This window comes from Larus michahellis, chromosome 4 (assembly GCF_964199755.1).
Source record: "Larus michahellis chromosome 4, bLarMic1.1, whole genome shotgun sequence".
Taxonomy (NCBI): domain Eukaryota; kingdom Metazoa; phylum Chordata; class Aves; order Charadriiformes; family Laridae; genus Larus; species Larus michahellis.
Window position 1 is genome coordinate 25391709 of NC_133899.1, and position 26654 is coordinate 25418362.

At 37.9% G+C, this 26654-nt stretch overlaps 1 protein-coding gene across 2 annotated transcripts; it reads right to left on the reverse strand.

Annotated features, from left to right (window-relative positions):
* Positions 1 to 163: 163 nt before the first annotated feature.
* On the reverse strand, positions 164 to 26220 carry KLHDC1 (kelch domain containing 1). Of its 2 annotated transcripts, none has more exons than XM_074583588.1 (13): positions 25898 to 26220; positions 22601 to 22671; positions 20579 to 20696; positions 19478 to 19596; positions 17675 to 17753; positions 16674 to 16757; positions 15116 to 15199; positions 8996 to 9054; positions 6243 to 6355; positions 5421 to 5493; positions 1640 to 1724; positions 1266 to 1318; positions 164 to 1124 (listed from the first exon to the last, which is right to left on the reverse strand). In XM_074583588.1, the coding sequence occupies exons 1-13, from the start codon at positions 25997 to 25999 to the stop codon at positions 950 to 952; spliced, it is 1215 nt and encodes a 404-aa protein (XP_074439689.1). In that variant the 5' UTR covers positions 26000 to 26220; the 3' UTR covers positions 164 to 949. The 2 variants fall into 2 exon arrangements, with proteins under 2 accessions (XP_074439689.1, XP_074439690.1); XM_074583589.1 differs by lacking the exon at positions 25898 to 26220 and adding an exon at positions 23335 to 23361.
* Positions 26221 to 26654: the final 434 nt, after the last annotated feature.

The following is a 26654-nucleotide window of genomic DNA, read 5'->3' on the forward strand; positions in this document are numbered from 1 at the left end:
TAAAAAGAGCCACAAAACATACTAAATGTTTCCTTGAATATAAAATTAGGGCTCTGCTGCAATACCCCATCAGAAAACTTCCCTTTACAATATAATTTCACTCCTTCCCCCAATTACGTTAATTTCGCACACTGTAAAAACATCAAGAACCAGTCAAAATTGGTCTCAATTCAACTCTATAAAATTTTAATGACTGTGCTCCTGTTAACTAAATTTTTGAAACAGAAAAATAGCAAGTACTACATATCCTCTTTTTAAACAATAAATAAGCATTTTTTTTAAACAAGAATTAAATATAAACTTTACACGTCCAAAATACAATATACAACCTATTTCAAAAAGGACTCATTGATAACAGAACCATAGTAAAACCATCTTATGAACGGGGTGTAAGCTCTTCCTATACAAACGGTAACACTGCTCCTGGCAGGATTTCCCCAATTCCCACCGGAATCACATCGACTTTCCCACTCAGAGTCGTTCAACAGGATGGTGAGATGGTGGAATCAATTGGATTCGGTGGTGGTAGCAAATCAGTTACCTTTCCTGAAGTGTCAATCTTCCAAAAATACCATGTTGAACTACTTTTCTCTTTCCAGAAAGGCCAATGGGATAAGGCTGGAGGAAGATTTTAGACTTAAGCTGTATTTTATCCAACTGAGAACATTTCATATCATCTCTCACCTTCAAAAAGAACAAGTTGTATGGACTGTCTCATTAAGACCACAACAGCAGAAGTTAACAATATATACAAATTAAGTTTTTATCAGTTTTCTAGAATGCAGAAAACAAAAGAGACTTCCATAAAAAGGCTTTCTTTGTTCTCAAACTTCACTTAGAAACTCAGCTTAACATAACAGTTGTTCCGTAGCATTAAAGTTCACTAACAAAAGACTTTGCTTGTAGGCTGGAAATAAACCAAAGCGTTCGCTGGTTTGGTTGCCGTTGCTCATGTGGTATTTAGTTGACTTTGTCTTTCGGTTTCAGCTTTTTTCTCCTGCCGGTGGCTAACTGCAGCCCAGAAGGTGATTTTTTTCAGCACCTGCTGCAGAAGTTTGGATGGCAAACACGGAATCTGGGTCTTCAAGAGAGCTGCGTTTTTACCAATGCAGTCAAGACACAACCTGAAAAAGGAGAAGAGGAAAAAAAAACAAAGAAAAAAGAGAAAGATTTAAGTAAATGGTCTATAATCTGAAGAGCTGTGTATAAAAGCACTGTGCCATAAGGGTTTACACCAGGCTCTGTGCCACATAACCTCAACTCACCTGAGGAGTGAATAAGGTTGAGTCTGAAATATCAACAAGTCGCTGCAGTGACCCTGATCAAGAGAAACAAAGAACCATTAAAATGACAAACATCTTTTCTCAGAAATACTGCTGCTTTCTAGATTAACGTAACATTTATTACCACATGCATAATTTAAAACTGAGGATACTTAAATAATTATTTTTAAAGAATCTGAATAACAAATTCCTTTTTATCAGCCTAACAAGGGCAGGAAAAATCCCTCATAAATTACTTTCCAAGAACAGCTAAGGTCACATCTCACAACGTCACATGATAAATGAACCCAAGTATATTTATTTTGTATCAGTTTTAATTCCTATAGTGTTAGGATTTCATTATGCAATTTACTGACTGTGTCCATGAAATGCAAGTCATCTTTGCTTCCACCAAATACCATCACTTCTCCTTCTTTTCCGAGGCAGGCCGTATGCCACAATCTAGACATAAAATTATAAATAGAATTAGTGACTGAGTAACAACAAGCAGTTGTGTTATCAGCAAAAACAAATCTAAAACCTAAATGTTTTTAAGGGTTTCAGAGAAGCAGTAAGCTTACTGGCACATAAACCTCTTCACCTCACTCGACTCTCCTCCATTCTTCATATCCAAGTTTCTTTTCAGAAGACTTTTTTGCTATAAGGATATAAATTCCTTTCAATTAAAAGTGGAAAGGTCACTTTTCTAATCCTGTGATTCTACTCATGCACAGAGCCTTACTGGCCTCATTACTTACACAGAAGAATTTTACCATTTTAAATAAAGTATTTTACACATTTGCTCTGTGAGACGGAAACACAAACAATATAAAGCCTGTTCTTTATCAGCCCGTGTCTCACGGCAGCCCTTTCGTCTGGAAGAATGGAGAATAAGCACCGGAGCGAAGCGATGACCAGCATCTCTCTTTTCTGTTTGGCCATTTCTCTGCACAGAGTATGTTGGGACTTAGTGTCTCTGAGCTTCCTATTTTTTTCTCAAATATTACTGAACTGTGTCAATTGATCTGTAACATACATGGGAGGGAGAGGCAGCCAGGAGACGCACGCACAGAGCGTGGTAATGGAACTCGTGCTCCTTAGAAAACCAAGAGAAAGACATTCTTTCAAAAGTCTTCAGAGGTAAAAAATAATCCCTTAAAATACGGTATTACTCATATCTTTAACAATATAAAAGGAGAGAGCAATGTGACTATCCATCTCATGAGAATTTTGCTGCATTTCATACAGACCAATCTATTTTTGTCATTATTTGACTTTTCTGCACTCTAGTTACATATACATTCTCTTATTTATCACTACTTCAACAAAACATTACAGTGGAAAATTTCCAGAAAGCAAAGTAACTATACGAAACAAGCTTTTGCCAAGAACAGCTTTTCTTTTCCTTTTTTTCCTTTCTTCTTAAATTTTCCACTATTTCTTTAATTCGTAACTACAACTCTTAACGGCTTTGAGATTGTGGGGTTTTCAGTCCTGACTCTTATCCCTGCACGCCAGGATGAGAGCTTCAGAACACAAGTTATCCTCTTTCAGTTTTACGCTTCCCCCAAAGATTCCTGGGGATCATCTGTGTGTCAGTTACATCACGCCCACAAGCAAGTTTCATGTTGTGCATGTAAAAGCACAAGGTATAAAATAAAAAACTAAACCAAACCCTGACTTGTACAATCTTGCTTTAACAACGATTCTGCTACTTCAGTAGCTACACCTTGCTAGATTTATTTTTTATTATTAGCAGATCAAAATCTATGATTTTTCTATTGGTGTACCACCACTGAAGTAAATACCACAAGATGATTATCACCACAGAGCTCTGGCCCTTTAAGTCTATTTAACCGCTAGAACTTTCACACGCAAGTAAACGTTCTCACTTTCTTACTCCATTCATATCAGTAATTATTCACCGTTCTCCTTCGGCTAAACTGTATCCCACCTTTTCTCTTCCTCATACCTGTAGATAGATCTGTCTCTGCCTTAATCTGCATTACGAAAACTCGGGCCTGGACTTCGTCACCGAAGAAGACTGGGAAGCCTTTCCTGCCTGGACTCTGTTGACATCCTAGCTCGCAACCTGAGGCTTTTTCTACAGACTGACAGAGTTTATATTCTCTCACAGCTGCTCTAACTTATCACCTAAACATTCTAATAAAGCACGTTACTTAAATTACACAGATGCTGCATCGATGTAACCTTTTTACACAGCTCTTCTATCCAGAATAACAGAATTACATTGTAAGGAAAACACTGGGAATCTACATTAAACATACAATTTGTTCTCTGTTTTAACCTGGCACGCAGAATGTTAACTGAAGTACAAGTGATGGACAGAAAGAAGAAAAGTATTTTCTACCAATACAAAATGACAGATCTAGAACCTGAAAGACCATTTTTTAGAAATTACTAAAAAGGAAGGTTGAAGGAAATGATTTTTACAGAATTTAAGGAGGCAATTAATTTTGCAGAAGCATCACTAAAATACACTAATGCATGTGTGATATATGGTGTATTAATATAAAATAATAAAAATCGATAAAAGAAGTACACATATATGTATTATTGCCGGTGCATTTTAAGTCCTGCTATAAAATCATACGACCAATAGACTTAAACCTTTTTCAGCTGCGGAGATCCTGCTGCAGTAATCCTGTGTAAGAACAGGGATACAATTATGGTACAAGTAAGTACTTCACACACAAACTAGTTCAACATATAGAGAGGTTTTGCTATGGCTCCTTTTATACATATTTTCAGGAATTCCTGAAAAAGGTTATTGAAGTTTATTGGTTTTGTTGTTTTTTTTTTTTTTTAAATGAAGTTTAATTATGAATTGCACATCAGCAATTAACTTTTATGAGACCATCCACGTAAAGAACTGAACACAAAGACAGACAAGATCCCTGACTGCTAACAATGTGCTTCGTTATTTAAGGCAGTCATCAGTCCCTTCATGTGTTAGGTCACTAATTGTAAAAAGACAGAAAAAAATACTCTATGAAGCTAAGGTATCCATTTATTTGGGCTTGAAAGAGTTTGAAGTATAAGAGAGCAGAAAACTTGGTCTAACAGTGCTCTTGTATTTAAAAGACACCCTAGAATAAGATAAAACAGGAACAAAATTAATTGAGGTAAAGGTATTTCAGTAATAGAAACAGAACGTAAGGCAGGAAGCATGCAAATGCCAGACCCGAATCATACACTATGCTAAAAGAATGATCTAAAATTGTGCTGAGAGTACCTGGGTGAATGTACAGAATGAATTCCATGAAAAACTGAGTATTTACTGTTTACAGCAAGCCAATTCAATAGTATTTACATTATAAATACAGAAAATGCTTCAAACACTGCGTTAAAAAAACAAAAAAGGTTGTGCTCTGATACAGCAAGCACCTGTTTTCAATGGCAGCTTCTGGGTCAGAACATGGAACTTGCTTTTAGTCAGAAAGAATCTGTTTTTTTCTGTAGTCTTAAACTAGAGAGAGAAGGGGAACGTGGTGTGGAAGAGACAGTGCTGTTGCCAGTATGAACAATACACTTTCTGGAACTAGACCCTTTTTGGTTGGCAGTTAAGTCCTTGAAAGAACGAAACTCCAGTCATTTAGCGTGCTGTTTAGTACTAAATTCAGTTTTGCAAAACTGTAATCATAATTAGCTGCTTCTGCTCAGGGAAAATACCCCAAACAAACCAGGTTATTTTATAATACTTTTGAACCCTGAAAGGTGCATCAACATTTCCATGGCCGTCTCCCCTGTGTTTCTAATAATGTATCAGCATTAATCAACTTCTATTATTCTCATAGGTTATTAATTCCTCAAAAGTTATGTGATACATGTTTTTTTAAATAAAAGTAATTTGGCTATAGGACACCAGGTTAGTTGGACACCCAGATCCTTCATCACAAAAAAATCTTTTAATGCAAGTAAACATCATAATGCAAATAAGCATCAACAAATACAGAAAATAATAATGCTGTATCAGGTATGAAGGAACATAAGTTAGTAAAGCAAATATTCAATCATACTGTATTAATTTTCTAAAATATTCTTATAATGTAGTTTAAAAATACTGTTCACTAATTTAAAATTACTTAATCTTTTAAAACACCTACATTTCAGCAAGCATTATTTATTTTTATATACCTAGGCCTACTCTTAGGCAAATGGGTGAGTTGTTTCCATCCATTTGTTGTAATGCTGTGAACCCAGCCATCACCTACAATATAAGAACATATATTAGTACTTTTTCTTGGGACAAAGTATTACCTTTTTTATTTATACAAAAAGCTCTCTGTTCTAAGAGCACATTATATTAAGATAACAGTAACATCATCACATTAACTTGCATCTTTTCAGTCTTTGTAATTTAACTTAACTGTTCAGTCACAAAAAGCTCACTGCACTGAAAGTTGGAATTAAAATACAATTACTTTTTTCTTCTGTATATATTGAGAAAATCACCCCCTCCCAATGGAATATATCCATGACGCTCAAAACTGTTTTAACTAATTTCACATTTTTCTGAAAATAAGTTGCACTTTCTAGAAAAGGAACTCAGTATAAGACTATCCTACTCCTATTTAACATTGTGTAGCTGTGATTTGTTATTCATCAAAAAAATCCACATTATGTTAACATTATTATTTGTATTGTCTTCCTGCAATTGCTATTGATACCAAAAAGTTAGCCCTTGTTCATATCAAACCATGTGAGACTCTTGCTTTTATTCTTTTAGATGACAGACAGTTTGATGAAAGATTTATTATCATACGTTCTCTTTGTCCTACACAATGTGCTTCTATATTGCTATAAAAATAATAGGACAGCTAGAGAAATACTTAAGCGCCACAAAAATTCTGTAACAAGATTTAGGTCTTAGTAGTTTGAGAAACACAACAAATGTGCACACCACATGAGGTTAGTACTAAAAGTGTACAATAGAATTATAATCTCTAAATTACTTACTTAAAGGAACGTTATCAGAACTTAGTCCACCAAAAAGAAAAAGTCTGTCATCTCCTATTGGCGTCAGTGTGTGCCAGGATCGATCTTTTGGTTTCTCTCCACTGATATTAATTCTTGGTGAAACAAATGAACAAAATCAAATTTTTAAAAAAATGCTGAAAATAAACCTGCTAGAAGATTTAAAAGTTAATTTAGTTTGTCCTAGAACAAGCTTGGATATTTTCCCAGTGAAAAAGCTGCACTTATGCAATCTGAATATACTCTTCAGAAGGGTGGTGTTAAAAACTAAACCAAGTAATTTTTTGTAGCGACTGTTCTCTGAACAATCAGTTATATAAATATCAAATGTAAGGACAAAAGCATTGATTGTTATTTTGTTTGGTTTCTTAAGATCACTAGAGCCACTACTTAATGTACAACTGAAGGCACTTTGGACAGCCAAGAAAGGACTATATATTCAAATAAACTGTAGGTAAACAGACTCAATTATTTGAGATAAACTTTAATGAATCCTGAGTGGCTACAGTCTTTCTACTCCTAGGAAAATGATCTTATAAATGATATAAGGATTATGGCTTTACTTTTTATCCAAAAGCTACTACTCTTCAACCATTGTGCCTTTTAACACAATGGTGGGTCACCCAAACTGAAAAAGTGGAATTCCAAAGTACGAAACAGATGTATGCTTAGTATTTCAAAAATCTGCTGATGTTATAAAAATACAGATTTGATGCTGATCTTTTTTTAGCTGCAGGGTTATCTACGCTCGAGGTGAGAATCTGAACAGTAAAGAACCTGAACATAAGGGATTCCCTACAGTGGGTGGCCTGGATTCACATCACCTTAGTTTAGGCACTTAGGTGTACAGTTGTCTCAGGAGGATCCCAACAGAGACAGCAGAGAAGAGTAAGGACCTCCAGAGGGCATCAGCCCACCTACTATCTCCATACTAAGCAGAGAGGCAACTTCTGTTGCAAAGTACCTAAAGTTAGACACAAAGAATCTAGGCCACTGCACACTCAGTGTGTCCTCATTTTGGAAAGGTGATGGAAAAAGCAGATGCCAACACCTATAAGCTCTCTTGAGGGATCAGAATCTTAGTCGGACGCTGTCCAGAGTGGGTAGGAAGGCAACGTTCAATCCAGGTAGACTGTATCTTAAATAAGCAGTTTACTTTTATTTTTTCCCTCCACTTTGCTAAAGTGAGGTGAGTGTAATATACACAGGTGTGTCCTCAATCTACAATATGAACAGTGCAGATAGTGACAAGTCATCTACATTTCCTTTATAACCAATGAAGATAAACAGGACCTTGAAAAGCACAACTGGTGATTTATTTTAGATGTCTACCTTAGTAGCAGTTGTTTCGTGCCCAAGCATACCCTGTTTCTCTTAACTGAGCCCAGAGGAAGCCTAGGGGTGAGTAACAGAGGCATCTGCAGCTCAGTTAGAGGAATTTCAATACTGGTGACTGCTAAGCAGTTCTCCATCTGGAAGCAAAGGCTGAAGAATCATAGCTAATTAAACAGTGATTGCAAAACTGTCCTACTAAATTTGGCACCGAAGTTGGAGCCAAGTCACAATGTCTGAGTGCCTGCTTTGCACAACTCTTGTATAAGATGCTTCTAAAATTGGCAAAAAAGGCAAACTGTGCTGAGATACAACAGGCTTTGATGTTCAGAAAAATATATACCAGATACTGATGGGTGATAACGTTTCAATATTTCACGCTACTGATAAAAAATAATACAAAATCACCATTACATTTGGAATTTTTCTTTTAGGAGAGGACGTCCAATAAGTGAGTTTGAAGGTAGGACTGTACAAACCAAGTCCACCTCACTGGGAGGATCTGTACTTTACAGAAGAACTTCAAACACCTGCATTCAACTTGGCTTGGTTAGCAGTATTCAGCCAGCCAAAGTTTTTAATCTTTATGGAGGATGGTGTCTACTCCCTTGTTTTGCTCTCAGCTCAGAGGAACACACTGGGTGCAGGATCAGGTCAGCAGTCACAGGTGATTGGCGATGCCCATCACAGGTGCATGAAGCACATAAAGCCCTGGAGCAGGATCAGTACTGACACATACTCAGGAAAGGGGTGTTTCAGGGTCTTTTATGAAATTACTATTAGGTTACCTACAGAATAGGAACAGAACAGTGGTTATCACCCACCAGTCACTGCTTATCTCCTGGTTTGTCTGTCAGCTAACAGTATACCCACTGATTCACTGATTCTACACGTGCAGTAGGCACTATCATAAATGCTGCCTGCAAACAAACAAGTCTTAGGAAGTATAATAATACTGGATTTAGTTTAAAATTTAAATATTTATGTGATGCTTTTTACTTGATTTTTTAAAAAATGGTTAAGATGCTTATCTTGGGGGGGGAGGGAAGATCTTTCCTCATTCTGTACCATAATGAGACAAATATAGCTAGTAAAAACAGTATTCAAAAAGACAAGAAAAATAAAATTCTATATGGATAAATGTACTCATCTTGAAAATGATGATGTTAAATCACTACATGCTGTGCTTAAAATAGCATCATCAATGCTTTGGTGCAGAACAGAAAAAGCTTCGTAACCACTATCAAATTAAATTAAATTGAAATCACAATATAACAGCTGTTAAAATAGTCCCCAAACTCCCATTCTCCTCTTAGAAAAGCCACAAAATTAGCACTGGAACTATTTAACAATATGTTTCAATCTGCTGCATTCTACTTTAAGTGTTATAGAGAAAAACCTACCTTCCAGACCAAGTCCAAGTGTCTAAATTCAGGCAGTGCAAATCATTCATTCTAGTTTGCTAAAACAAATAAATAAAATCCCAGTTGTGTTATATTCAGCAAACAATGAGCAAAATATTTCAGCAAGGCCATCTCAGGACAGAATATTCCAAGAGAACCGTACCCATGTGGCTTAAAACAACTCTGTATAATGTGCCAGATGAAAAGCAGTTCTTCTCAAAAAGCCCATGCAACTCTCAGGAAACTACTTGTCAGGAATATTTACAGTAATACAATGGCAGCATGGGGCCAATTTTAGTTTTTAATAGCAGTTTAATAGTGAAGAACTATGTGATACTCAGTTCCTGCAAACGTATTCAATTGTCATCCATAGAATTCATGGTAGGTAACTGCAAAAGGGGTAATGATCTACACATAGTTTCCTCTCATTATTTTTCTTTGTGTTCTGATCAGAACTATGCATCCTCCTGCCTGGTCACTTATTCCTTGAAATATTCTGGTTGCTACTGTACTCGGTACATGACATCCCAGAAAAAGTTCATCACATCTATGTTTTTGTCTCTTTTCCGGAAGGTGAGCCCTTTCACAAAGTTACTACTAGCAACAATAAGGTTTTATGACCCTTTAGCATTTGCTATAAAAATACGAAAATGTGCCAATAAAACAATGGGAAAACAATACACTTGCATATCTGCCTCTGTTTTGAGATGAAGAAACTAATTGTCTTAGAAACATAAAGGTGGGGGGAATATAAGAAAAATTTCTTTGCTATTTTCAATGGCTCCCAATACACCTGACTGCTATTTGTGATTCTCCTAGGTACTACAAAACAGTATCTGAGAAGTAGGGAAATGTATCTTGCCTTACCTTACAATTTCTTTTCTCCTAGGGTAGTCCATAGATCTATTAGAATAAGCCTTTCTCCAGCTTGCAGATCCTTTGAGGCAGAAACTAGACTTGTCATTTAAGTCAGAACAGGAGTAGTTTTACCCCTGAGAATTCAGCCAGTTAGGGAGTTTGAGACTTCCAAAGCTGTCCATCAGAGTTACGGGAAGTCTCTCAGGGTATTTCAGGAAACAGCAAGGTTTTCAGGATAGCTATGGGCTCCTCTGATCAACTATGTGCTAGCCCTTTTCTGTGCAAGGGAAGAGACTCTTAACTAGCATTTTGGAAGTGCCTTCAGAGAGGCCAAAAGGCTAAAGAAAAGCAGAATGTGAGGGCTTTTGTGCATTGCCTGAGAAACTTTATCCCTGCAAGAGGGCGAATATAACAATAAAGTGTGGTCCAACTGACAGCTAGTGGAACAGATCTGTCTTCCTTGACAAGTCTATTCGGTTTCCTGCTCCTGCAGATGGCTTTGAAGGCAATGAGGAACAAATTATACAAGCAGAAAGCAAAACACAATTACTGAGCATCTTCTGCTGTACCTGTACACAGCTAGCCACTTGGGGGTAGGGTGGGGAAAAAGCAACATGCTGGCCTCTAGAACTAAAAATATTTAATCATCTTGGAATAACACAGCTCGATATGGAGGACATCTATTAAAGAAAGGGAAGAAAGAAAGTTGCTGTTATGTTGGAAATGAAGGTTTCAAGAAGATGCTGTTCAAGACCTCCTCACTGACTTTCCTTTCCTAGGCATTAGGCAGAAGATGAAGTAGTTTTCAGTTTCTTGGTCCCTGGGAAATCAATGTATTATAATCTTTACATTCTCATGATTCAACAGATTGACAGATGCATAATTACATCAACCTGATTTTGAATGCAAAACACCGCATCAGTTGGACATTTATGTCTAAGATTCAGTCCTTTAACATAGCTTTAACAAATGAAAATGGCTTTCTACCCCACCCTTATTTGGGAAACTGTAAAGCACAGTCAGGTTCTAGTACCATCACTTGCTATATGCAAAGTTTTCTTGCAGTTTTTCATGTATTTCTAAATGCCGCCTACTATATTTAATCATTTAGCTGATAATCCTAAAATGATTCTTAATTAGCTTAAAAGCATCAAGCCTCATAAGAGGGTTTGCGTTTCCCTTTGAGCTACAAGGACTCCTTAGACATCCTACTTATCTATGGCATGCTCATTTATTTGCAGCTCAGTAAACATTAACCAGGATCTGCTTTGTCTCAGGATTAGCTTTCTGGCACGATGAAAGGCATTAAGGGTGGCATATTCACAGCTCACTGCTGTCACAGTAAATTCTGTGCAGCTCTCCATTGAGATTTACAATCAAACAGCTATTACAGCTGAAATCTTTGCGAGAAAAGGACTGCAATTCAATGTCTCTTCTGATCTTCAGGGACAGAAAGGATAACAGGAAATATCAACATGCATGCATTAAGGCACCAGATGTGCGAAGAGCTGCTGGCAAGACTTGGATTTATTACTTCATCATTCTTTACACAAAAACTTTCCGCTTAAATCAAACACGAGACTTGCATCAACTTTTGGACTAACTCTCCTTCCTTCCCACTTTCTCCCATTTCTGTTTTTGCAGGGGCTTACCTGGACGAACAGAGTCCACATAATACTTCTGAGCCTGTTTTCAAATGATTCCTGGTACAATTGATTTTGATCATCACCATCTTCTTTTACCAGTTCTAGCTCCAAGTTTGGAAAAAGGTGCCCTTTCCTCCCAGAAAGATGAATAGGAGAAGCCTCATGACACTTCCTGGCCCTTTCTGGTTCCTTGTAGAGCCTTTTCCCTGGGAAGATTTGTATTATGGTGAACTAGAAGGAGAAGGAGGAGCAGAGCAACCCCGTATTTGCTCCTTAATTTATGGAGATAAGCAAGATTTCATCCTTTGGGGAGGAGTTACTCCTGTTGTCAGGAAACATAGTGTTTTTCTGATGTCTTTAGCTTTCCTTTCCTGTTTCATGACTTACATTAATTCCTCAAGTCCCACTGAAATGTTCCCTAACCTTTGTAAAGTTCCTTCCATTTATTTCTAGGATAGAAAGTCAATCAATAACAGAGTATCACTCAGGCGAAAATTACAGTTGTTGCTCCTCTCCTACAAAATTAAATATAGCTTTCAAAAATTTCACTCTTCTCTGACATTGCTCCCAAGCGGTTTCACTGAAATTTAGCAAATGGTTATTAAGGAAGAGAAAAACCTTTTCAGATCAGAGCCTTCTTGTATTTCTGAATCCTGCAGTCAAATAGTCAGAGTTAAATAGAAGCCTCTAAGGGCATATCTAATCACGCACCAGCACAGTGGACAAATGACAGGTGAGCTCCAGTTTACCAATAACTTCACTTGCAGAGGCTGCATGAGAATCCTAGCTTGAGTTACAAAGCAGTTCAGTTGCAACAGGCACAGTGCAGCACCCCTAACTAGCCTGGACATGACACTCTGTGCTATTCTGTTCCTGGTGTGAAGATCTCTGCGCCACAAAGGGAGAGCTCTTGCTCACAAAAAGCCAGAGGGAGCAAGGCTTCGAAGGCTGAGGAAGTGTTCAGAAATAAACGGGAGGCCAGAAGGTCCTGAGCTGCATGTTTACTTCTTCACATCTAGGTTTCTTTCCCTCTTATATCTGCAGGCTTGCTATGTGAGGAGCAGGATTCAGTTCAGCTGTGGTTAGCAAGAGTTCATTTATACAGCAGACATAACAAAGCAAGTCCATAGCAGAGGCCCAGGGCTCACTTAGCCCGGCATGGCTGACCCTGACACACAAGATTCAAGTAAGACTAGATATTTTTTCAGTCTCTTCTAATATCCCTTTATTCCCTTAGTTATTTGCAAATCAAGTTTGTCCAAACCTATAGCTCTGGAAGCTACTGCGTGCACCTCTCTCAGGCAGAGGTGGGCCTTTACCTACAATTCCAGAGATCGTGAGCCTGTATGAAAGGCCACATGACACGTAATGCAGAACGATAACAATAAACAGGATCAATTGTGGTTACTTTCTTTTCTGATTGCCTGGAAGAGGGACTTAAGTAAAAACTTTTCCTGCAGGTGTGGGAGGTGATTTAAACTGAAAAGCTGTCTGGACACTGTGTGGCCATTCTGAACCTGCCTTGATCTGTACGTCTGGCTTCTGTCTGAGCGAGCAGGAGTAAGCCATTTTGTAACAGAGCTGTAGACTTTCCCTGAGAAGAACACTGCTTTACAGTACAGCTTTTACAGCATGAAAAACAGGGGATAGGGAACAAAGTGCAATTTTACAGTTTCATGTTTAAGTACTTGAGAATACAGGGTTTCGGTTATGGCAGCTTTCCAAGATGAAGTTGGCATACATTCATTGTAGGGCATTTCCAACTAACAGTTAATTCCGTCTCTTTCATATAATGAAACCATAGAAACACAGCACTGAGGGCTTTCAAAAGCTTCTTCAGTGTTACTTTTCATAGTAGTAGAAATAGAAAGCACCAAGTCTTACCCTCTAGTTGAATATGATTAAAGACTCTAAATTAGCTGTTGTTAAAAAAAGCTAAAAATTTAAATTAAAAAAAAATATGGAAGAATACACAGTAACTTAAATTAGGAGGTTTTTTTACTTGCCTTAGAATCTGTTTCTCACATTCCTGATAAACTCCAGCTCATACACAGACCTTTAAAAATACTATCTTCCCTATGCTTTTGCAACAGTTCTAAAAAGAGGTGGTACACTTCCCATCCTGTAAAGAAACTATCTTTGCAAAAAGTTTAAAAACGATAGGGCAGCCTGCATTAGTTAAGATTACCTACTGCCATCCTTATTTTCAGACATAAGACAGGAATATGTTTTTTGTACTGGATTGCTGCCTCAGGCTTAAATACTTATATTAATGCTTCAGCAAAGAACAACTTAAAAGAAAACCTCCTTTGACTAGTACTAGAAAAATTAAGTGCGTTGCTGAGAGGTTTTAGTATCTCCTTGCTTCCCAGTGGCTTCCAGTTTGCTTGTACAGGTACAGACAACCAGGGACATGATGCCTTTTAAGTTAAAAAGAGCTAGGAAGAGTTAAGATTATATAGCAAGAATCTCGCCTTGATTTAAAAATGCACCGATTGCATCCTATACAGACAGCTCCTACGCTGCCTTTGACTATTACCTCAGGGACAACAGATTTAAGATCCTCCCACAGTGTATTAAGCGGTACTGTCTTGGATCAACTATCAATAAAACAAATACAAGCCTTACTCTTGTGGTGAAGAGCTTATATTGGATGCACAGAATAAAGCTGTTAACAGCAATCTCTATGGTATGCTGCACATATTCTGTGCCAGGGGCACTGAGCATGCTAAAGGTAAAGACTGAGACTAAGACTGACATTCAGAGGGCAGAGGACAGGCTTCACAGGACTGGAATGACCTGTGCCTGCAGCAGCATGTGCTACAAGAGAACACACTGCAGCATCCTGTACCGGCTTGAACATACGAAGACTAATAGCTTTGTACCCAGCCATTGTAATCACAAGCTGCCCTTTGCAGACACCTGTATTTCAGCCACTTATGTGCTAAAAATGACAAGTTTAAATTATAAAGCCAACTGAAATGTGTTATTTCCTACCTTTCAGAACCACATGTTGCAATTCTAAATATAAAATCCTGCATCCCAACAGCTATTCTGAACTTCACTTTCCCAGAGGGTAAACATCAGGGTATGCAAGATGTGTGCGTGAATAACTGACTGTTTTTACACATTTCCTCTTTCTTTAGCGGGGGGGGAGGAGGGGGAAGCACAAGCTAAAATCCCAGTTATATTTACTACTTGCTGGCGTTTCATTAAGTGAAATGGGGGAAAAAAGCCAGCAGGTTTGATGTATAAATTTGTTAAGCTGTAGCAAGCACTGAATGCTGCATCTCATAATTTATTTAAAGCCGGTCTATCATCAGGCTTGCCTTTGCTCCACTCTCAGAGAACCACCTCCTACAGAGGTTACACACACATCAACCATTTTTTGTTGATTTATAAACATTTGCATTTCTACAGACAGAAAGACAGACTCTTCTTTTTGCACGGTAGAGGGGGATGAAAAGAAGCATCCTGGATTCAATACCCCTAACATACAGGTTAGGCTGAAGACATTTTGTATTTTTTTCTACTACAAAAATAATTTGTTATAAAAAAAACCAGCTGCCAAGCAAATAATATTACTGCAACTAAAATGTTTTAATTAAACACTAACCAGCACTCGTCCTCCAAAGATGTAACCTTTATTTCCCAGCACAGCGCATGTATGAGCTGCTCGAGGCTGAGGTGGGTCTCCACCCTGAAAGAACCAAAACAAGATCCTTCAGAACATGACCAAAGTGCCAGCCAAGGACAGTGGCAAGTCAGCATCACAGACTGCAAAAGTAAGGCCAACATGCATCAATATGCTGACAGAACTGCAACTTTAAAAGGAAATTACTTGTAGTCAAGTCCAAGACTCCACAGACATTAGAAGATATACTTATTTGCCAAGGACAGTGTTAATTGAGCTCACTCAGTAGCTAATGTTTAATATATTCCCTCTTGGTCTGATTTATCATTGCTTAAATGAAATTCAATTAATTTACTTTAATTCCTAAGTATAAAATTACAGCAACACATCAGTTATTGCTGATATGTCCTGTGCAGCTTTATTTTTTCAAAGTGCGAACCATCAGGAACTGGTACAAAAAAAATCTCTGGAAATCAGATTTTAAAATCTGATGCTACATCCAATAGCTACATGCCAAAAAGCATTCCCTGTGTAAATCAGAAATAAAGATAGCAAAATTGGCTTTTACTTTCCAATGGTAATTTCATTTTTTGCATTTAGTTTTATAGGAATTTTAGAACATCCTATAAAAACCATAAAATAGTGTCAGACACTCATTACATTATATTTCTTCTACTGAGTCCTTACGTAAACTCACCAGGATTTTATGAACCTTTATAGTACACTATCATATTAATATCAATAAATAGCAATGTGTGCATTACTATTTTACCGGGAAAGTGAGTATATATGTTCCTTTGGAAGACTATTAAAATAGCGTATTTGCTGAAGAATAACTGATCTGTTTATTCTAACATTAACTCTTGAAGGGAATTACAGCACTCAAAATAATGAGCGTATAACCCTCGCATACTAAACATGTATCTTTACTTCACAAAGAAGAACTGAAGGCTTAAACTAGCAGTACAGTGGGTTTATTATCTCTCCCCTTGCCTTCTCTAAGTCTGTGAAAGCTGAATGGTGAACCAAGAGAGACCCAATCTTGTGGGCTGAAACAACTCCATACCCTGTTCCTCAGTCCCACTCTGGTATCCCTACTAAATGCTTTTCTGGAGTATTCCAGTGCCTTGTCTTTACAGCAATGGGGCGCTGACAGTAATTTTATATTCCCAACAGTTGTTTAAAGCTTGAATACAAAGCTTTATCTCAAAACTATCCCCTAGATACAGAATACCGTATCATCTTCTAATGTATTCAGATTTCCAGTACTTCTCTGTAGCTTATGATATTTTTTGCATCAGAGACACATTATAAAAAAACACTAGTCTAACAGCATCCTGTGGGAAAAAAAATTCCTATCAGTTCTGAATTTTCCACATTTCAGAGGCATGGAGTGGCCTCCTGTTTCATGTTATAAGCCTGAGCAATACCAAGCACATTAAAATTACTTTTCCCAACATCAGTTTCTAGAGCACAGTAACTATTCAAAATGCAGTAAAATCACAATTGTGGCAAAAGAGAAGACTGAAAAAACACTCACTCTAATTGCTGGTTGAGACCAAGTTTGTGTGGTTGTATCAAAAACATGAACATCATTATGCCATCCCCAGAATATTTGTCCTTCCTAAAAAAAGAAGTTAAAAAATTAAAAACAAGTTTATTCCATTTCAAAATATTTGTGCTTATTAAAGGATACAAACCCAGAAGTGATCTATCAAAACAGAAAATAAACTAAAATACAGCATTTTATTAAAAGAAACATATGTTAACATTTTCAATAATGATGCAGCAGCTAAGGTCTAGTTGAAGGTCAACAGCATCCAGAAATGTTAGGGCTGATGACACTTTTGAAAATGGGCTTTGGGCTCCACATCAGTCACTGCAGTAGACAAATTCTACCTTCTAATTTTTAGTGTAATATACTGAGAAATAAATAGATTGTACAAAGTAATAAGTTTCTGTAAGTCAATATATACTATTTGATGTAAGGATCTATACTCCCTTGAACGCATATCTATTTCTTACTAATTCCTGTCACTAAATACTTTAATCAGTCTCCTTTCTATTAACTGTAAGAAATCATTACAGGAAACTAGCTAATCCAGGCATTTTAAAGTAATGGCATTTACTCCAGATAACAAATTAAAGAAATTAACTGAAAGTATTTGTCGGTTAGACTTGTGAAGCTATAAATTCCCTACTGTTACTTGAAGGAAATAAATTATAAAATTTTCTGGGAGTTTCACATTTAAAATATGTCTTCAGATTTAAACTACTGCCTTTGTTCCTGCTTTGACAGCATTTTGTTTCATTGCACTCAAAGCCTAGCACTGGGTACTTGCAATATGCTGAACACCCACCGCTCCCAATGTGCAATATCTGAAATTTCAAATCTAAGTAGAAGATTCTAATTTGCATTTCTGCTGATGCTACAAATAAAAGAAAAATCAGACAGATTTTCATTCTTGCTGAGATAGTATAAAAGAAACGTTTTGACAGTCAGGAAGGACAAATCACTCAGAATTGTGACAAATCTCTTACCCAAAATGCATCATGGACATCAAAACAATCACTCAGTTCATTATGCTTCCTACAGCCATAGCCACCAAAATATATTAGCCTAGAACAACAAAAAATATGCTTGCTTAGCTGTTTTGTAAATAACATTCAAACAAACAAGCTGCAATAATTAATTTCAAATTTTGGTTTACCTACTGTACTATTAATAATATAAACCATTTAAAATATTTCATATTGCATCTAATTACACAGTGAACCTTAACCGAGATGAAGGTTAATAGTTACACTCATCAACAAGCCTGACAGAAATCCACATAAGCAAGGAAGGAGGTTCAAGATACCTCAAAGTCTCTATTCACTACTCCTCCATCCACAAGCTTATTTATCACAGTCACATTTTCAGACACGAGTCTCAAAATGACACATGACACAGGAGACAGGAAAATGCCTGTGCTTCTGCTAGAATTCCTACCCTTTTCTACTGAAATCCCTATGCTATATTTGTGAGCCTTCCTTATACATCTTGTCACAACAAATGTTCCCAAGGTTCAGCCCACACGCTGCCTGTGACCCACAAAGTCTTTCTCTAGCTTAAAAAGAGATTATTTCAACTAAGCACTACTGAACATACCGCAAGTATTACACACCTCCCAGCCTAATATTCCACCCATGAAATGGCCATCCATAAGTAATGGTTCCTAAAGTTTTGTTTAACTTCAACATTTGAGGATATTTGGTATAGTTGTTAGTGATCTTGGGAGAAGGCAATTTAGGAAATGATGGGATGGTGAAGGTCATTCCAGACTGACATTCCTAGGGAAACAGAGTTACTGAAAGCATTGTGCAATACACCATACATCCTGACCTGCAAATTCACATCCTGTGAAATTTTAAGGTAAACTTCTGACAAGGTGCATAGCTTGTCCCCAAATACTTTTGGTAAATGAAACGGTTACACTCTGCCACCTAAACCAGGTAATTTTTCTTTCAGATTACATGATACTCTGAATAGATTAATTTAGTTTTTGTTCAAATCTATGTAATTTCACGTGTCTCGCAGTTAAATTAGAATTACAAAACCAAGATATAGTACTGAGAGGCATTATACAGTTTATCTTTAGATGTGGAATCCAGAAACAGATAAATCATCTACATTTGTTAGTGTTCACTGTATATGGTATTCTTACTTGTTTACAGTAACTTTTATAACAAATCACTGACAGGTCACTTTCTTCTGACCACATATGTCACAATATCCAGAGGCTTTCCATAATAAACACAAAATCTGAAGTATTTATCTTTAGCTAAATATTTTTTCTATATACAGTCAGTAACTTTTACAACACAGATATCTAGGCCGACTTAGTTCTTAGAAAATAAAGATACTCACTGAAATGCCTTTGCAACTGTCAGCATTGTATGTTATTAAAACCCATGAAAGGATACTAAATATATTTTTTGCAGGCAATAATTCAATGCTTACATAATGTAATAAAAAACCAATATAATTTTTATACTGATTTTTAAACTTGTGTTAAAATTAAACCCATAAGTAATAGATGCATAATGATCTTTATCTGAAGTCTCAAAGCATTCTAGAAACTTTCACTAAATTTCCCAACCCTCTCCTAAAGCAGGTTCATACTTACCATTAATTCAGCTCACATGTTAGAAAACTCTGGTAGTTGTTAGAAGAGTTACACAAAATCCCATAGCAAGTCAAGCTAAGAATTAGTGTTTCATGAATCCCAAACCTGTGTTCTCTTCACTTTATAGTACTTCCTCTCTGCAATTAACACGTATTAAATATTCTTAATGTGTTACCTGTCCTTATACACCCAGCAGGAAAGCTTGTCACGTGGTGTAGGAGGTTGACCTTTAAAATTTGTAATTTTTTTCCACCTATAGGTTCCGTTTTTTGTTCGCAAATTAACATAATACAGCTTAAAAGAAAAAAATTACAACATTTTCAGTATAAATGATGTCGAAGAATCCAGCACAAATCACCAGCAAAAAGAACATCCCACCACCCAGGAATACACTACTTCCTTTTTTTTAAAAAAAAAAAAAAAAAAAAAAAAAAAGGAACTGACAGTGAAATTTACAATATGTAGCAACATATAGGAATATAGGAAGAATGTGATACACAAGGAGAATACAAAAAGTGTGACAATCGGCAGCGCATTTCCTTGCCTTCGCTCACCCAGACCAGAACAACAATACCTGGCTCCTTCCAGAGTCAACTGAAGCCTTGCAAAAAGCTTCTGCAAGACAAACAGCTCTTGGTTCAATTCTCCTGGCAGAACTGTCACTAGTTCTGCCTAACCTAACTAGGTAACTGCACAAAAATCAACATGGTTTGTGAAGTGAGTGCTAAACTGACATCTGATTACAGTCTCCATTTCAGCTATTTTCTAGTGAGGACTGAACTCATTTACACTAAATGATAAACCAGCTCATTTCCTCTACTTTGCTACTCCAGCCTTCAGTTACAAGGAAAACTGGCAGCTATATTTTAACTTTAATTACTACCTGATTATATAAGAAGGGCAATCACTATCAAAAAGCAAAATTAAAAGTGATATTCTGAGATCAGTTTCAATTATGGCTGCCAACATATTTAAAAACAACAAAAAAAAAGCAATTGGGAAAGCACTGTCAGTTTTCAGAAATAAATACAGAAAGTTTCACGTAAAGTTTCTCATTCTGAAGCTACGACTCAGTGAAAAATCCCAGAAAAACGTATGGAGTTGAATATTACAACAAAAACAATTTTTTGTCAGTTTAAAAGTATACTTCTCCTACCAAAATTAAGCTTTTCCTCAAATTTCTCCTTAATCCAAATGCAAAGTACAGCAGACAAAACAGTAAGGTCAGCATTATTATTTATTCAAATACAGTATGTTATGAAAAAAAATACAATACCCGATTACTGTATCCTTTATCATCAAATCCACCAAAAATGTACAGCTTCCCATTAATGCTTGCTCCACAGCTTCCTGACATGGAGGTGGGTAACTCTCCTTCCATTAGGTGCATTGTCCTGCAATTTAGCACATACGTTATGTCTTATAATGCTGCTTTCAAATCTGCTAAAGTTAACAAACCCAAAACAGATGTATTAATAATTTTTGTACTTAAACCTAAAAATACAGCTGCAATGTTTTGGCCATAACTAGCACTAGGAACTGTAGCTGATGTAGGAAGTCAGGCTCCTGTCGGGTAGGAGGATTTTCCTGTGAATATTGTGTATATGTTTACGAAGCATCTCCTTTTTTCTGAAGGTGAAGCCCATATTAAAAGAGCATTAGTAGAGCCAAGATATTAATTATTCAAAACCTGTAAATACTATTAACTCCAAAAACTCCTGACATGAGAACATGATATTGCTGTTATTTTACCAAGGAAAAACTGAGGCAGAATCAGAAATAAAGGTCAGAAGTACTCACTAATTTTATTATCCAGCATGCCACTCCTAAAAGTGCATTTTGCACTGTATATAGCATCATAAAAAATCTTCAGTAATGCCAATTTTAGCAATGAGTTCTCTGTTCTTCAGCACAAGTTCCTAGCCTTTTCCGTGCTATTCTCACTTAGAAACCAGTAACATCCGTGTCTAGACCAGACGCCTTCATCTGTCACTGGTGGCTATACAGAAGAAAAGGATTCTTACAGCTTTGAGTTCTGATGCTTGACCTCACCTCAACCCCAGAAGAATTGGGGGCAGCCATTAAAAGGAAAAACTTTTTAGGCACTAAATCACCAGATGTGAACAACACGTGTGTAACCCGTCCCTACGGAAAATGGCACCCACTCACAACTGCTTATAACTGTTTGTGCTGTAAACTCAACGAGAACAACAACAGATCCAGGTTAAAAATAACCCCGAAAAAAGAAAAGTTATATTTAACGCAGATCACTTTCCTGATTCAATTTCCCATGTGACCATATAAACAGCTGTACTGGTACAACCGATAAAGTGACATCAGGGGCGAAAACCAAGGGGGAGAAGGAGGGTGCTTTAGCCAACCCTTTCAGCAAATGAAACAGACAGCAAACCACGCTCTCAGTGAGGGTACAAGCTTAAAAAACAAAAACAACAACAAAAAAAAAGGCAGAAAGGCTTGCTAGAACTTCACAGGTAACTGCATGCGAACTGTTGTTTTCAAAGTCAGTGACTTGACCACACAGCTGTGGAATTTCATACACACTCTAAGATACCTTCCTGATCTCGCCCTCCGCCCCTTTTCCCTCCAAATCGTTGCTTTGAATATGGGTATGCAATGAATCTCTTGAATAGTGAAATACAGTGAAATATATAAACAGGTGGGAGACTAGAAAGACAGCTGGCAGAAAACACATATGAGCCCAAACAGATACTACTTTACCAGACCAAATGCAATCATTGTAATAGAAACCGCTGGAAAACTTTAAAAAGAGGCATTGTTATCTCTCCCCTCATATGATATATCAACACAATAAATATAAAATGTAATGATTAAATTGCTAGTGATGTGCAAGATCTGGTTAGTTATGAGTTATTTATGCAAATACACTCAGAACACAATTAAGCAGTAACAAAAAATATATAATGAGATCAAAACCCCGAAGATTCAGTGTTTAAATATTCCTTTTAACAAAAAGTTAATGTACGGAGAACTAAGCCAAAATAAATAGCAAAATAAAATGCCCCTGTTTTAACAACGGAGCGTTAAGCCGACCATTTCAAACATTCTCTTGAAAAAAACAATTATATTTAAGGAATTAATGTGTTTCCTAAAGTCAATTTGCAAGTAGACAGGTCTGTTCTTCAGTCTTTATATGAAACATCTATTTAAACTCCAGGGAACGTGACCAATAACTCATGTAACTGAAGTCTTTTCACCGCAGCTAACGGTAATCTATGCAAAGATTATATTTTAATTAAATATAAATTATGCAACTTACCATAATCCGCTATCTATTTCATAGATCCAGAGCTCATCATTAGGCAGATAAACTTCATTTTCTTCAATTGACTAAAACAAAAAAGAATTTGCAAATGTTAAATCAATTATGCATTACACACCATACGTTTTAAAATGAAATACCAAATCATGTTACTTAGCAACACAGAATAATCTTAAGGAGATAATCAACTGGAGCTTAAGTCATACCCCAGCATTATTGCGCTGATCACTACAATTTTAAACAGGCAGCTCAATAATGCTAATATTTTACATTTTATACTAGAAGTTCAAAAAAAGATGTCTTTCATTTTTTGAAGCTATTAAAAATACTGTGCTAGGTGTTTCCTCATGTCATTGAGCTTTGTTGACTGTTAATAGCATCTTTAATCACTCATTTTAAGGTGTGAAGATTATAAAAAAATAAGTTTGGTGCATCAGAGCTAGGGAGAGAAGTGCTTTAATACTCAAAAAGCAATATGAATATAATACAATAGCCAATTTGTGAAAATAAGAAAATAGCACAGGCGAACAGTTAGTCATTAGGAAACATACACAACTGCTGCTAAAAAGTAGCACAACAATCCCATAACATAACCGTGGATTTAAAAAAAAACAAAAATCTTAAGAGACTGTCAAAGATGCTTCCCTCCTCTATTAAAATGATGTTACAAAAGGAAGTATGTTTTGTGTGTGATCACTGAGCAAATTTTGCTGTACTGTTAGTCTTCATACCTCTAAATACATCAAAGTATATTAACGCTGTTCTTTAGGGCTTTTTGCCTCTTTAAGGAAAAAAGAGTTCTCCTTCACCTGAAGGATTTTTTTTTCCCACGATCCCTTTTATCTTTGCCAGAAGCTGAGACTTTGACAGGTTGTGTAGACGGGCAAAGAACTCAACAACCAAGCCGGAAGTTAGAAAAAAGTACTCATTTTAAAAATAAGGAACTTAATTCCTCGGGCCCACTTATTAAAGGCACAGATGCACCAACTTAGCGTTTTGCCAAGAAAGATGTGTAACAACATAAACCAGACCAGATTTGAAACTCCTGTAGTAAAACTCATTATCTTTTGTTTTGGGAGATACTTTTAATTAGGAGGCAATTCTTGGCATAATGGAAAAATACAGTGAAAAGTGTAACTGAAAAGCACAAAAAGAGCAGTTACTTGCAGTGACTGAAGGAAGGAACTTGAAAGAGCAAAATGTTAAATATAAAAGAGCTTAACCTATGCCATAAGATGAAGGAGAGAATTAATTCCTCTGTGGAAAACAGATCTATGAAGACTCACAAACAGAGGCCATGTAAGAAAGAAAAATAATTTGGGAAATAATGATGAGGAAGAATAACAAACCGGAGAAGGAAGCCCAAAAGAATGCAATTGCAGCACTTACGCTGGGTCACAATTACACCATTAATTATTGTCTCAGCTTTAGGAAAAAATGAAAGACTGGGAGGGAATAAACAGTAAGAGTCAGTAAATAAAAATATTTTAAAAGTAGATAAAAATTAAATGAATGTGAGAAGTTGTTAAATACAAAACTGAAATTTAATTATTCAGTTACTGATATTGATTACTTGCCTTTAAATAATACTTTATTATTACCCTCTCAATTTGAAAGGTGCCAATCAGGCATTATGCACTACGTTTGGTACAGTTTATCCTGCCAGGTACCTTTCATAAGGTAGGCTCTGCTGTTACACGCAGCTTGCAGCTTTCACAGAGTGCCGAAATCTACCAAATTTAATCTAGACACGTCAGTGGTCAGAGGCTGAGCATCTGCTACAGAACCAGCTCTGAGCAAAAACACTCATGCCAAAAATAAGTTAGCTGGGCAGTTGTTCACCATCAACATGTAAAATGTGAAAATGTAAAATGATTTACATCTTTAAGTGCTGCTTAAAGAGTAACAATGATTTTCATAGTACTCTCCACAAATAAATATATAAAACTACGTTAACAAAGTTTATCTGGTAAACTTAACACACTTTGTCTGTTTTGACTGTGCCATGAACTCGGAATCCTTATTCGAAAACCTTTGAAAACACTGCACTAGCCAGTCCTACCTCAGTTTCTAGAGACCAAAGCATAGAGTATTAGGAGCAATTTAGGTGTTGCAGAGTATTACCAGGTATTACTAGTGATTTAGGTGTTGCATAGTTATACAGAGTATTATGGAGTTTAAGGCCAGAAAATGCCATTAAATCTTCCTGTACATCACAGATGACTCACATTATTTAAATATATGCTTATTCTAAAGGTGGCCAACTTCTTGACACTACAAAAGCCCCCAACTAGAATTCTTTGCTTGAGTACAGGACAAGCTTTTCATATTTGAAAGTTTACCTTAGCCCGTGAAAAATAAAGGTAGAAGAATATGGAATATGCTAACAGAAACACATTTTCAACCTGATGAAGGCCAGGAATAATACCAAGTACAGCTACTTTCACATTTTAGGGCCAATGTGCACAGATGCTCTGGATAAGATGAACTGGCTATGTATAACACAGTATCATTCATAGCTCTCCTTTGGACTTAATTCATCCAGAGCTAAGAGTTACGAGGATTTATTTACGCCAGAACTGGTACTAATCTTTCAATGGAAAAAAAGCAGATGTGGCTTTAGTCTGCCACCAGCTTGTTTTTGAAGTGACGGAACTGCTTTCTGAGGGAGGAAAACACTCTGTACGTAACACACAGCTACTAATAAGTAAAAAATGCAGGGACTCAGGAACAAGAACGCGAATTACGCACTGGAAAAAAACACGGCTACAAATTACAGCCATCACCCCACAGAGAAAGGGAGACGAGAGAAGCGCTCCCAGAGCGCAGGGGAAGCAAAACGGCTCCACCATCCCTTCCCCGACACGCGCTCCGCGACGCAGACAGCCGAAAAGGGAGCATAAGGCAGCCATGTACGCCCGTGCTTCAAGAAGGGGGCAAACAGATGAGAAAAACAAGGAGGAAAGTGGATCCTCCTCGCCTTTCTCCTCAGAGGAGCCGCCGCCATTTAAAACGCCCGCCCCCGCGCGGCGCGCGGTCCCACCAACCAATCAGCGCCGGCGCTGAGGTAAACAGCGCCGGGGTCCGGTCCGCCGAGAGGGGCGGTTGTGGGGGGACGCGGGGCGCAGGGGGCGCGCCCCCCCCTCGTTCCGCTCCGCTCCACCCCACCCCAGGGCTCCTCAGCCCGGCTCCCCACCGTGCGGCCCGCCGCCCGCCTTCCCGCGCCCCCCCCCGGCCTGCTTCCCCCGCTCGTCCTCGCCCCCAGCGCCCTCCGGCCGCCTCCTCCCGCCTTACCACGTATCCCCCCCACACGTAGAGAAAGTTCCCGTCCACCACGGCGCAGTGGCCGCTCCGCTCCTCGGCCACGCAGAACTGCTCCGCGGAGTCTGCCGCCATCTTAGGAGGAGGAGGAGGAGGAAGCAGTTTGCCTGCCTCGGTATTCTGCGTCCCGCCACCGCCTCCTCCGGGAGAGGCTGCGGCTGGCTCTCCGCCGGTCGCTCCCCTCAGGCGGACGGGAAGCGAGGAGGGTCCAAAGTGTGGGGCGTCACCCTCCCCTCAGCCCCGCCACCCCGTGCGGGGCCGGGGGTTGAGGCGGGCGCGGTGCCCGCCGGCGTCCCGCTGCGGCCGGGGGTGGGCACGGAGGTGGCCGTGTGGAGGCAGTTGGCTGGATTTGTCTTTGCCCTGCTCCGGGAAGGTTCCTTGTCAGTGCGGGTATAGGCTCCTGCCCAACGGGGCATGCTGAATGTTACAGTGTGAGATTTAAGGCCTAATAAACTCTGCAGAAGCCTGTGAATAAAGAGAATGAGAGGAGGAAAAAAGCCCCGAGAACAGGACACCTAAACACAAACCCAGCACAAGAATGAAAGGAAGAGCTGGGTCTCAACATGGGAGGTGGTTTAAGACAACCCCAGCAGAACTTGCTGTCTCTCTGAATGTGAGACAAGTTAGACTCCTGCCAGTAATAGCAGCTATGAAATACTAGCTGATATTAATTAAAACAATCATAGACTCGTCTGGGTTGGAAGGGACCTTTAAGAGCATCGAGTCCAAC

Coding starts and splice junctions, on each gene's coding strand:
- KLHDC1 (XM_074583588.1), bottom strand. CDS start 25,999: ATGGCGGCAGACTCCGCGGAGCAGTTCTGCGTGGCCGAGGAGCGGAGC. Junction 20,697..22,600: donor GAAATAGATAGCGGATTATG/GTAAGTTGCATA, acceptor GCTAAATTGCAG/GACAATGCACCTAATGGAAG. Junction 16,758..17,674: donor ATGTCCATGATGCATTTTGG/GTAAGAGATTTG, acceptor TTCTTTTTTTAG/GAAGGACAAATATTCTGGGG.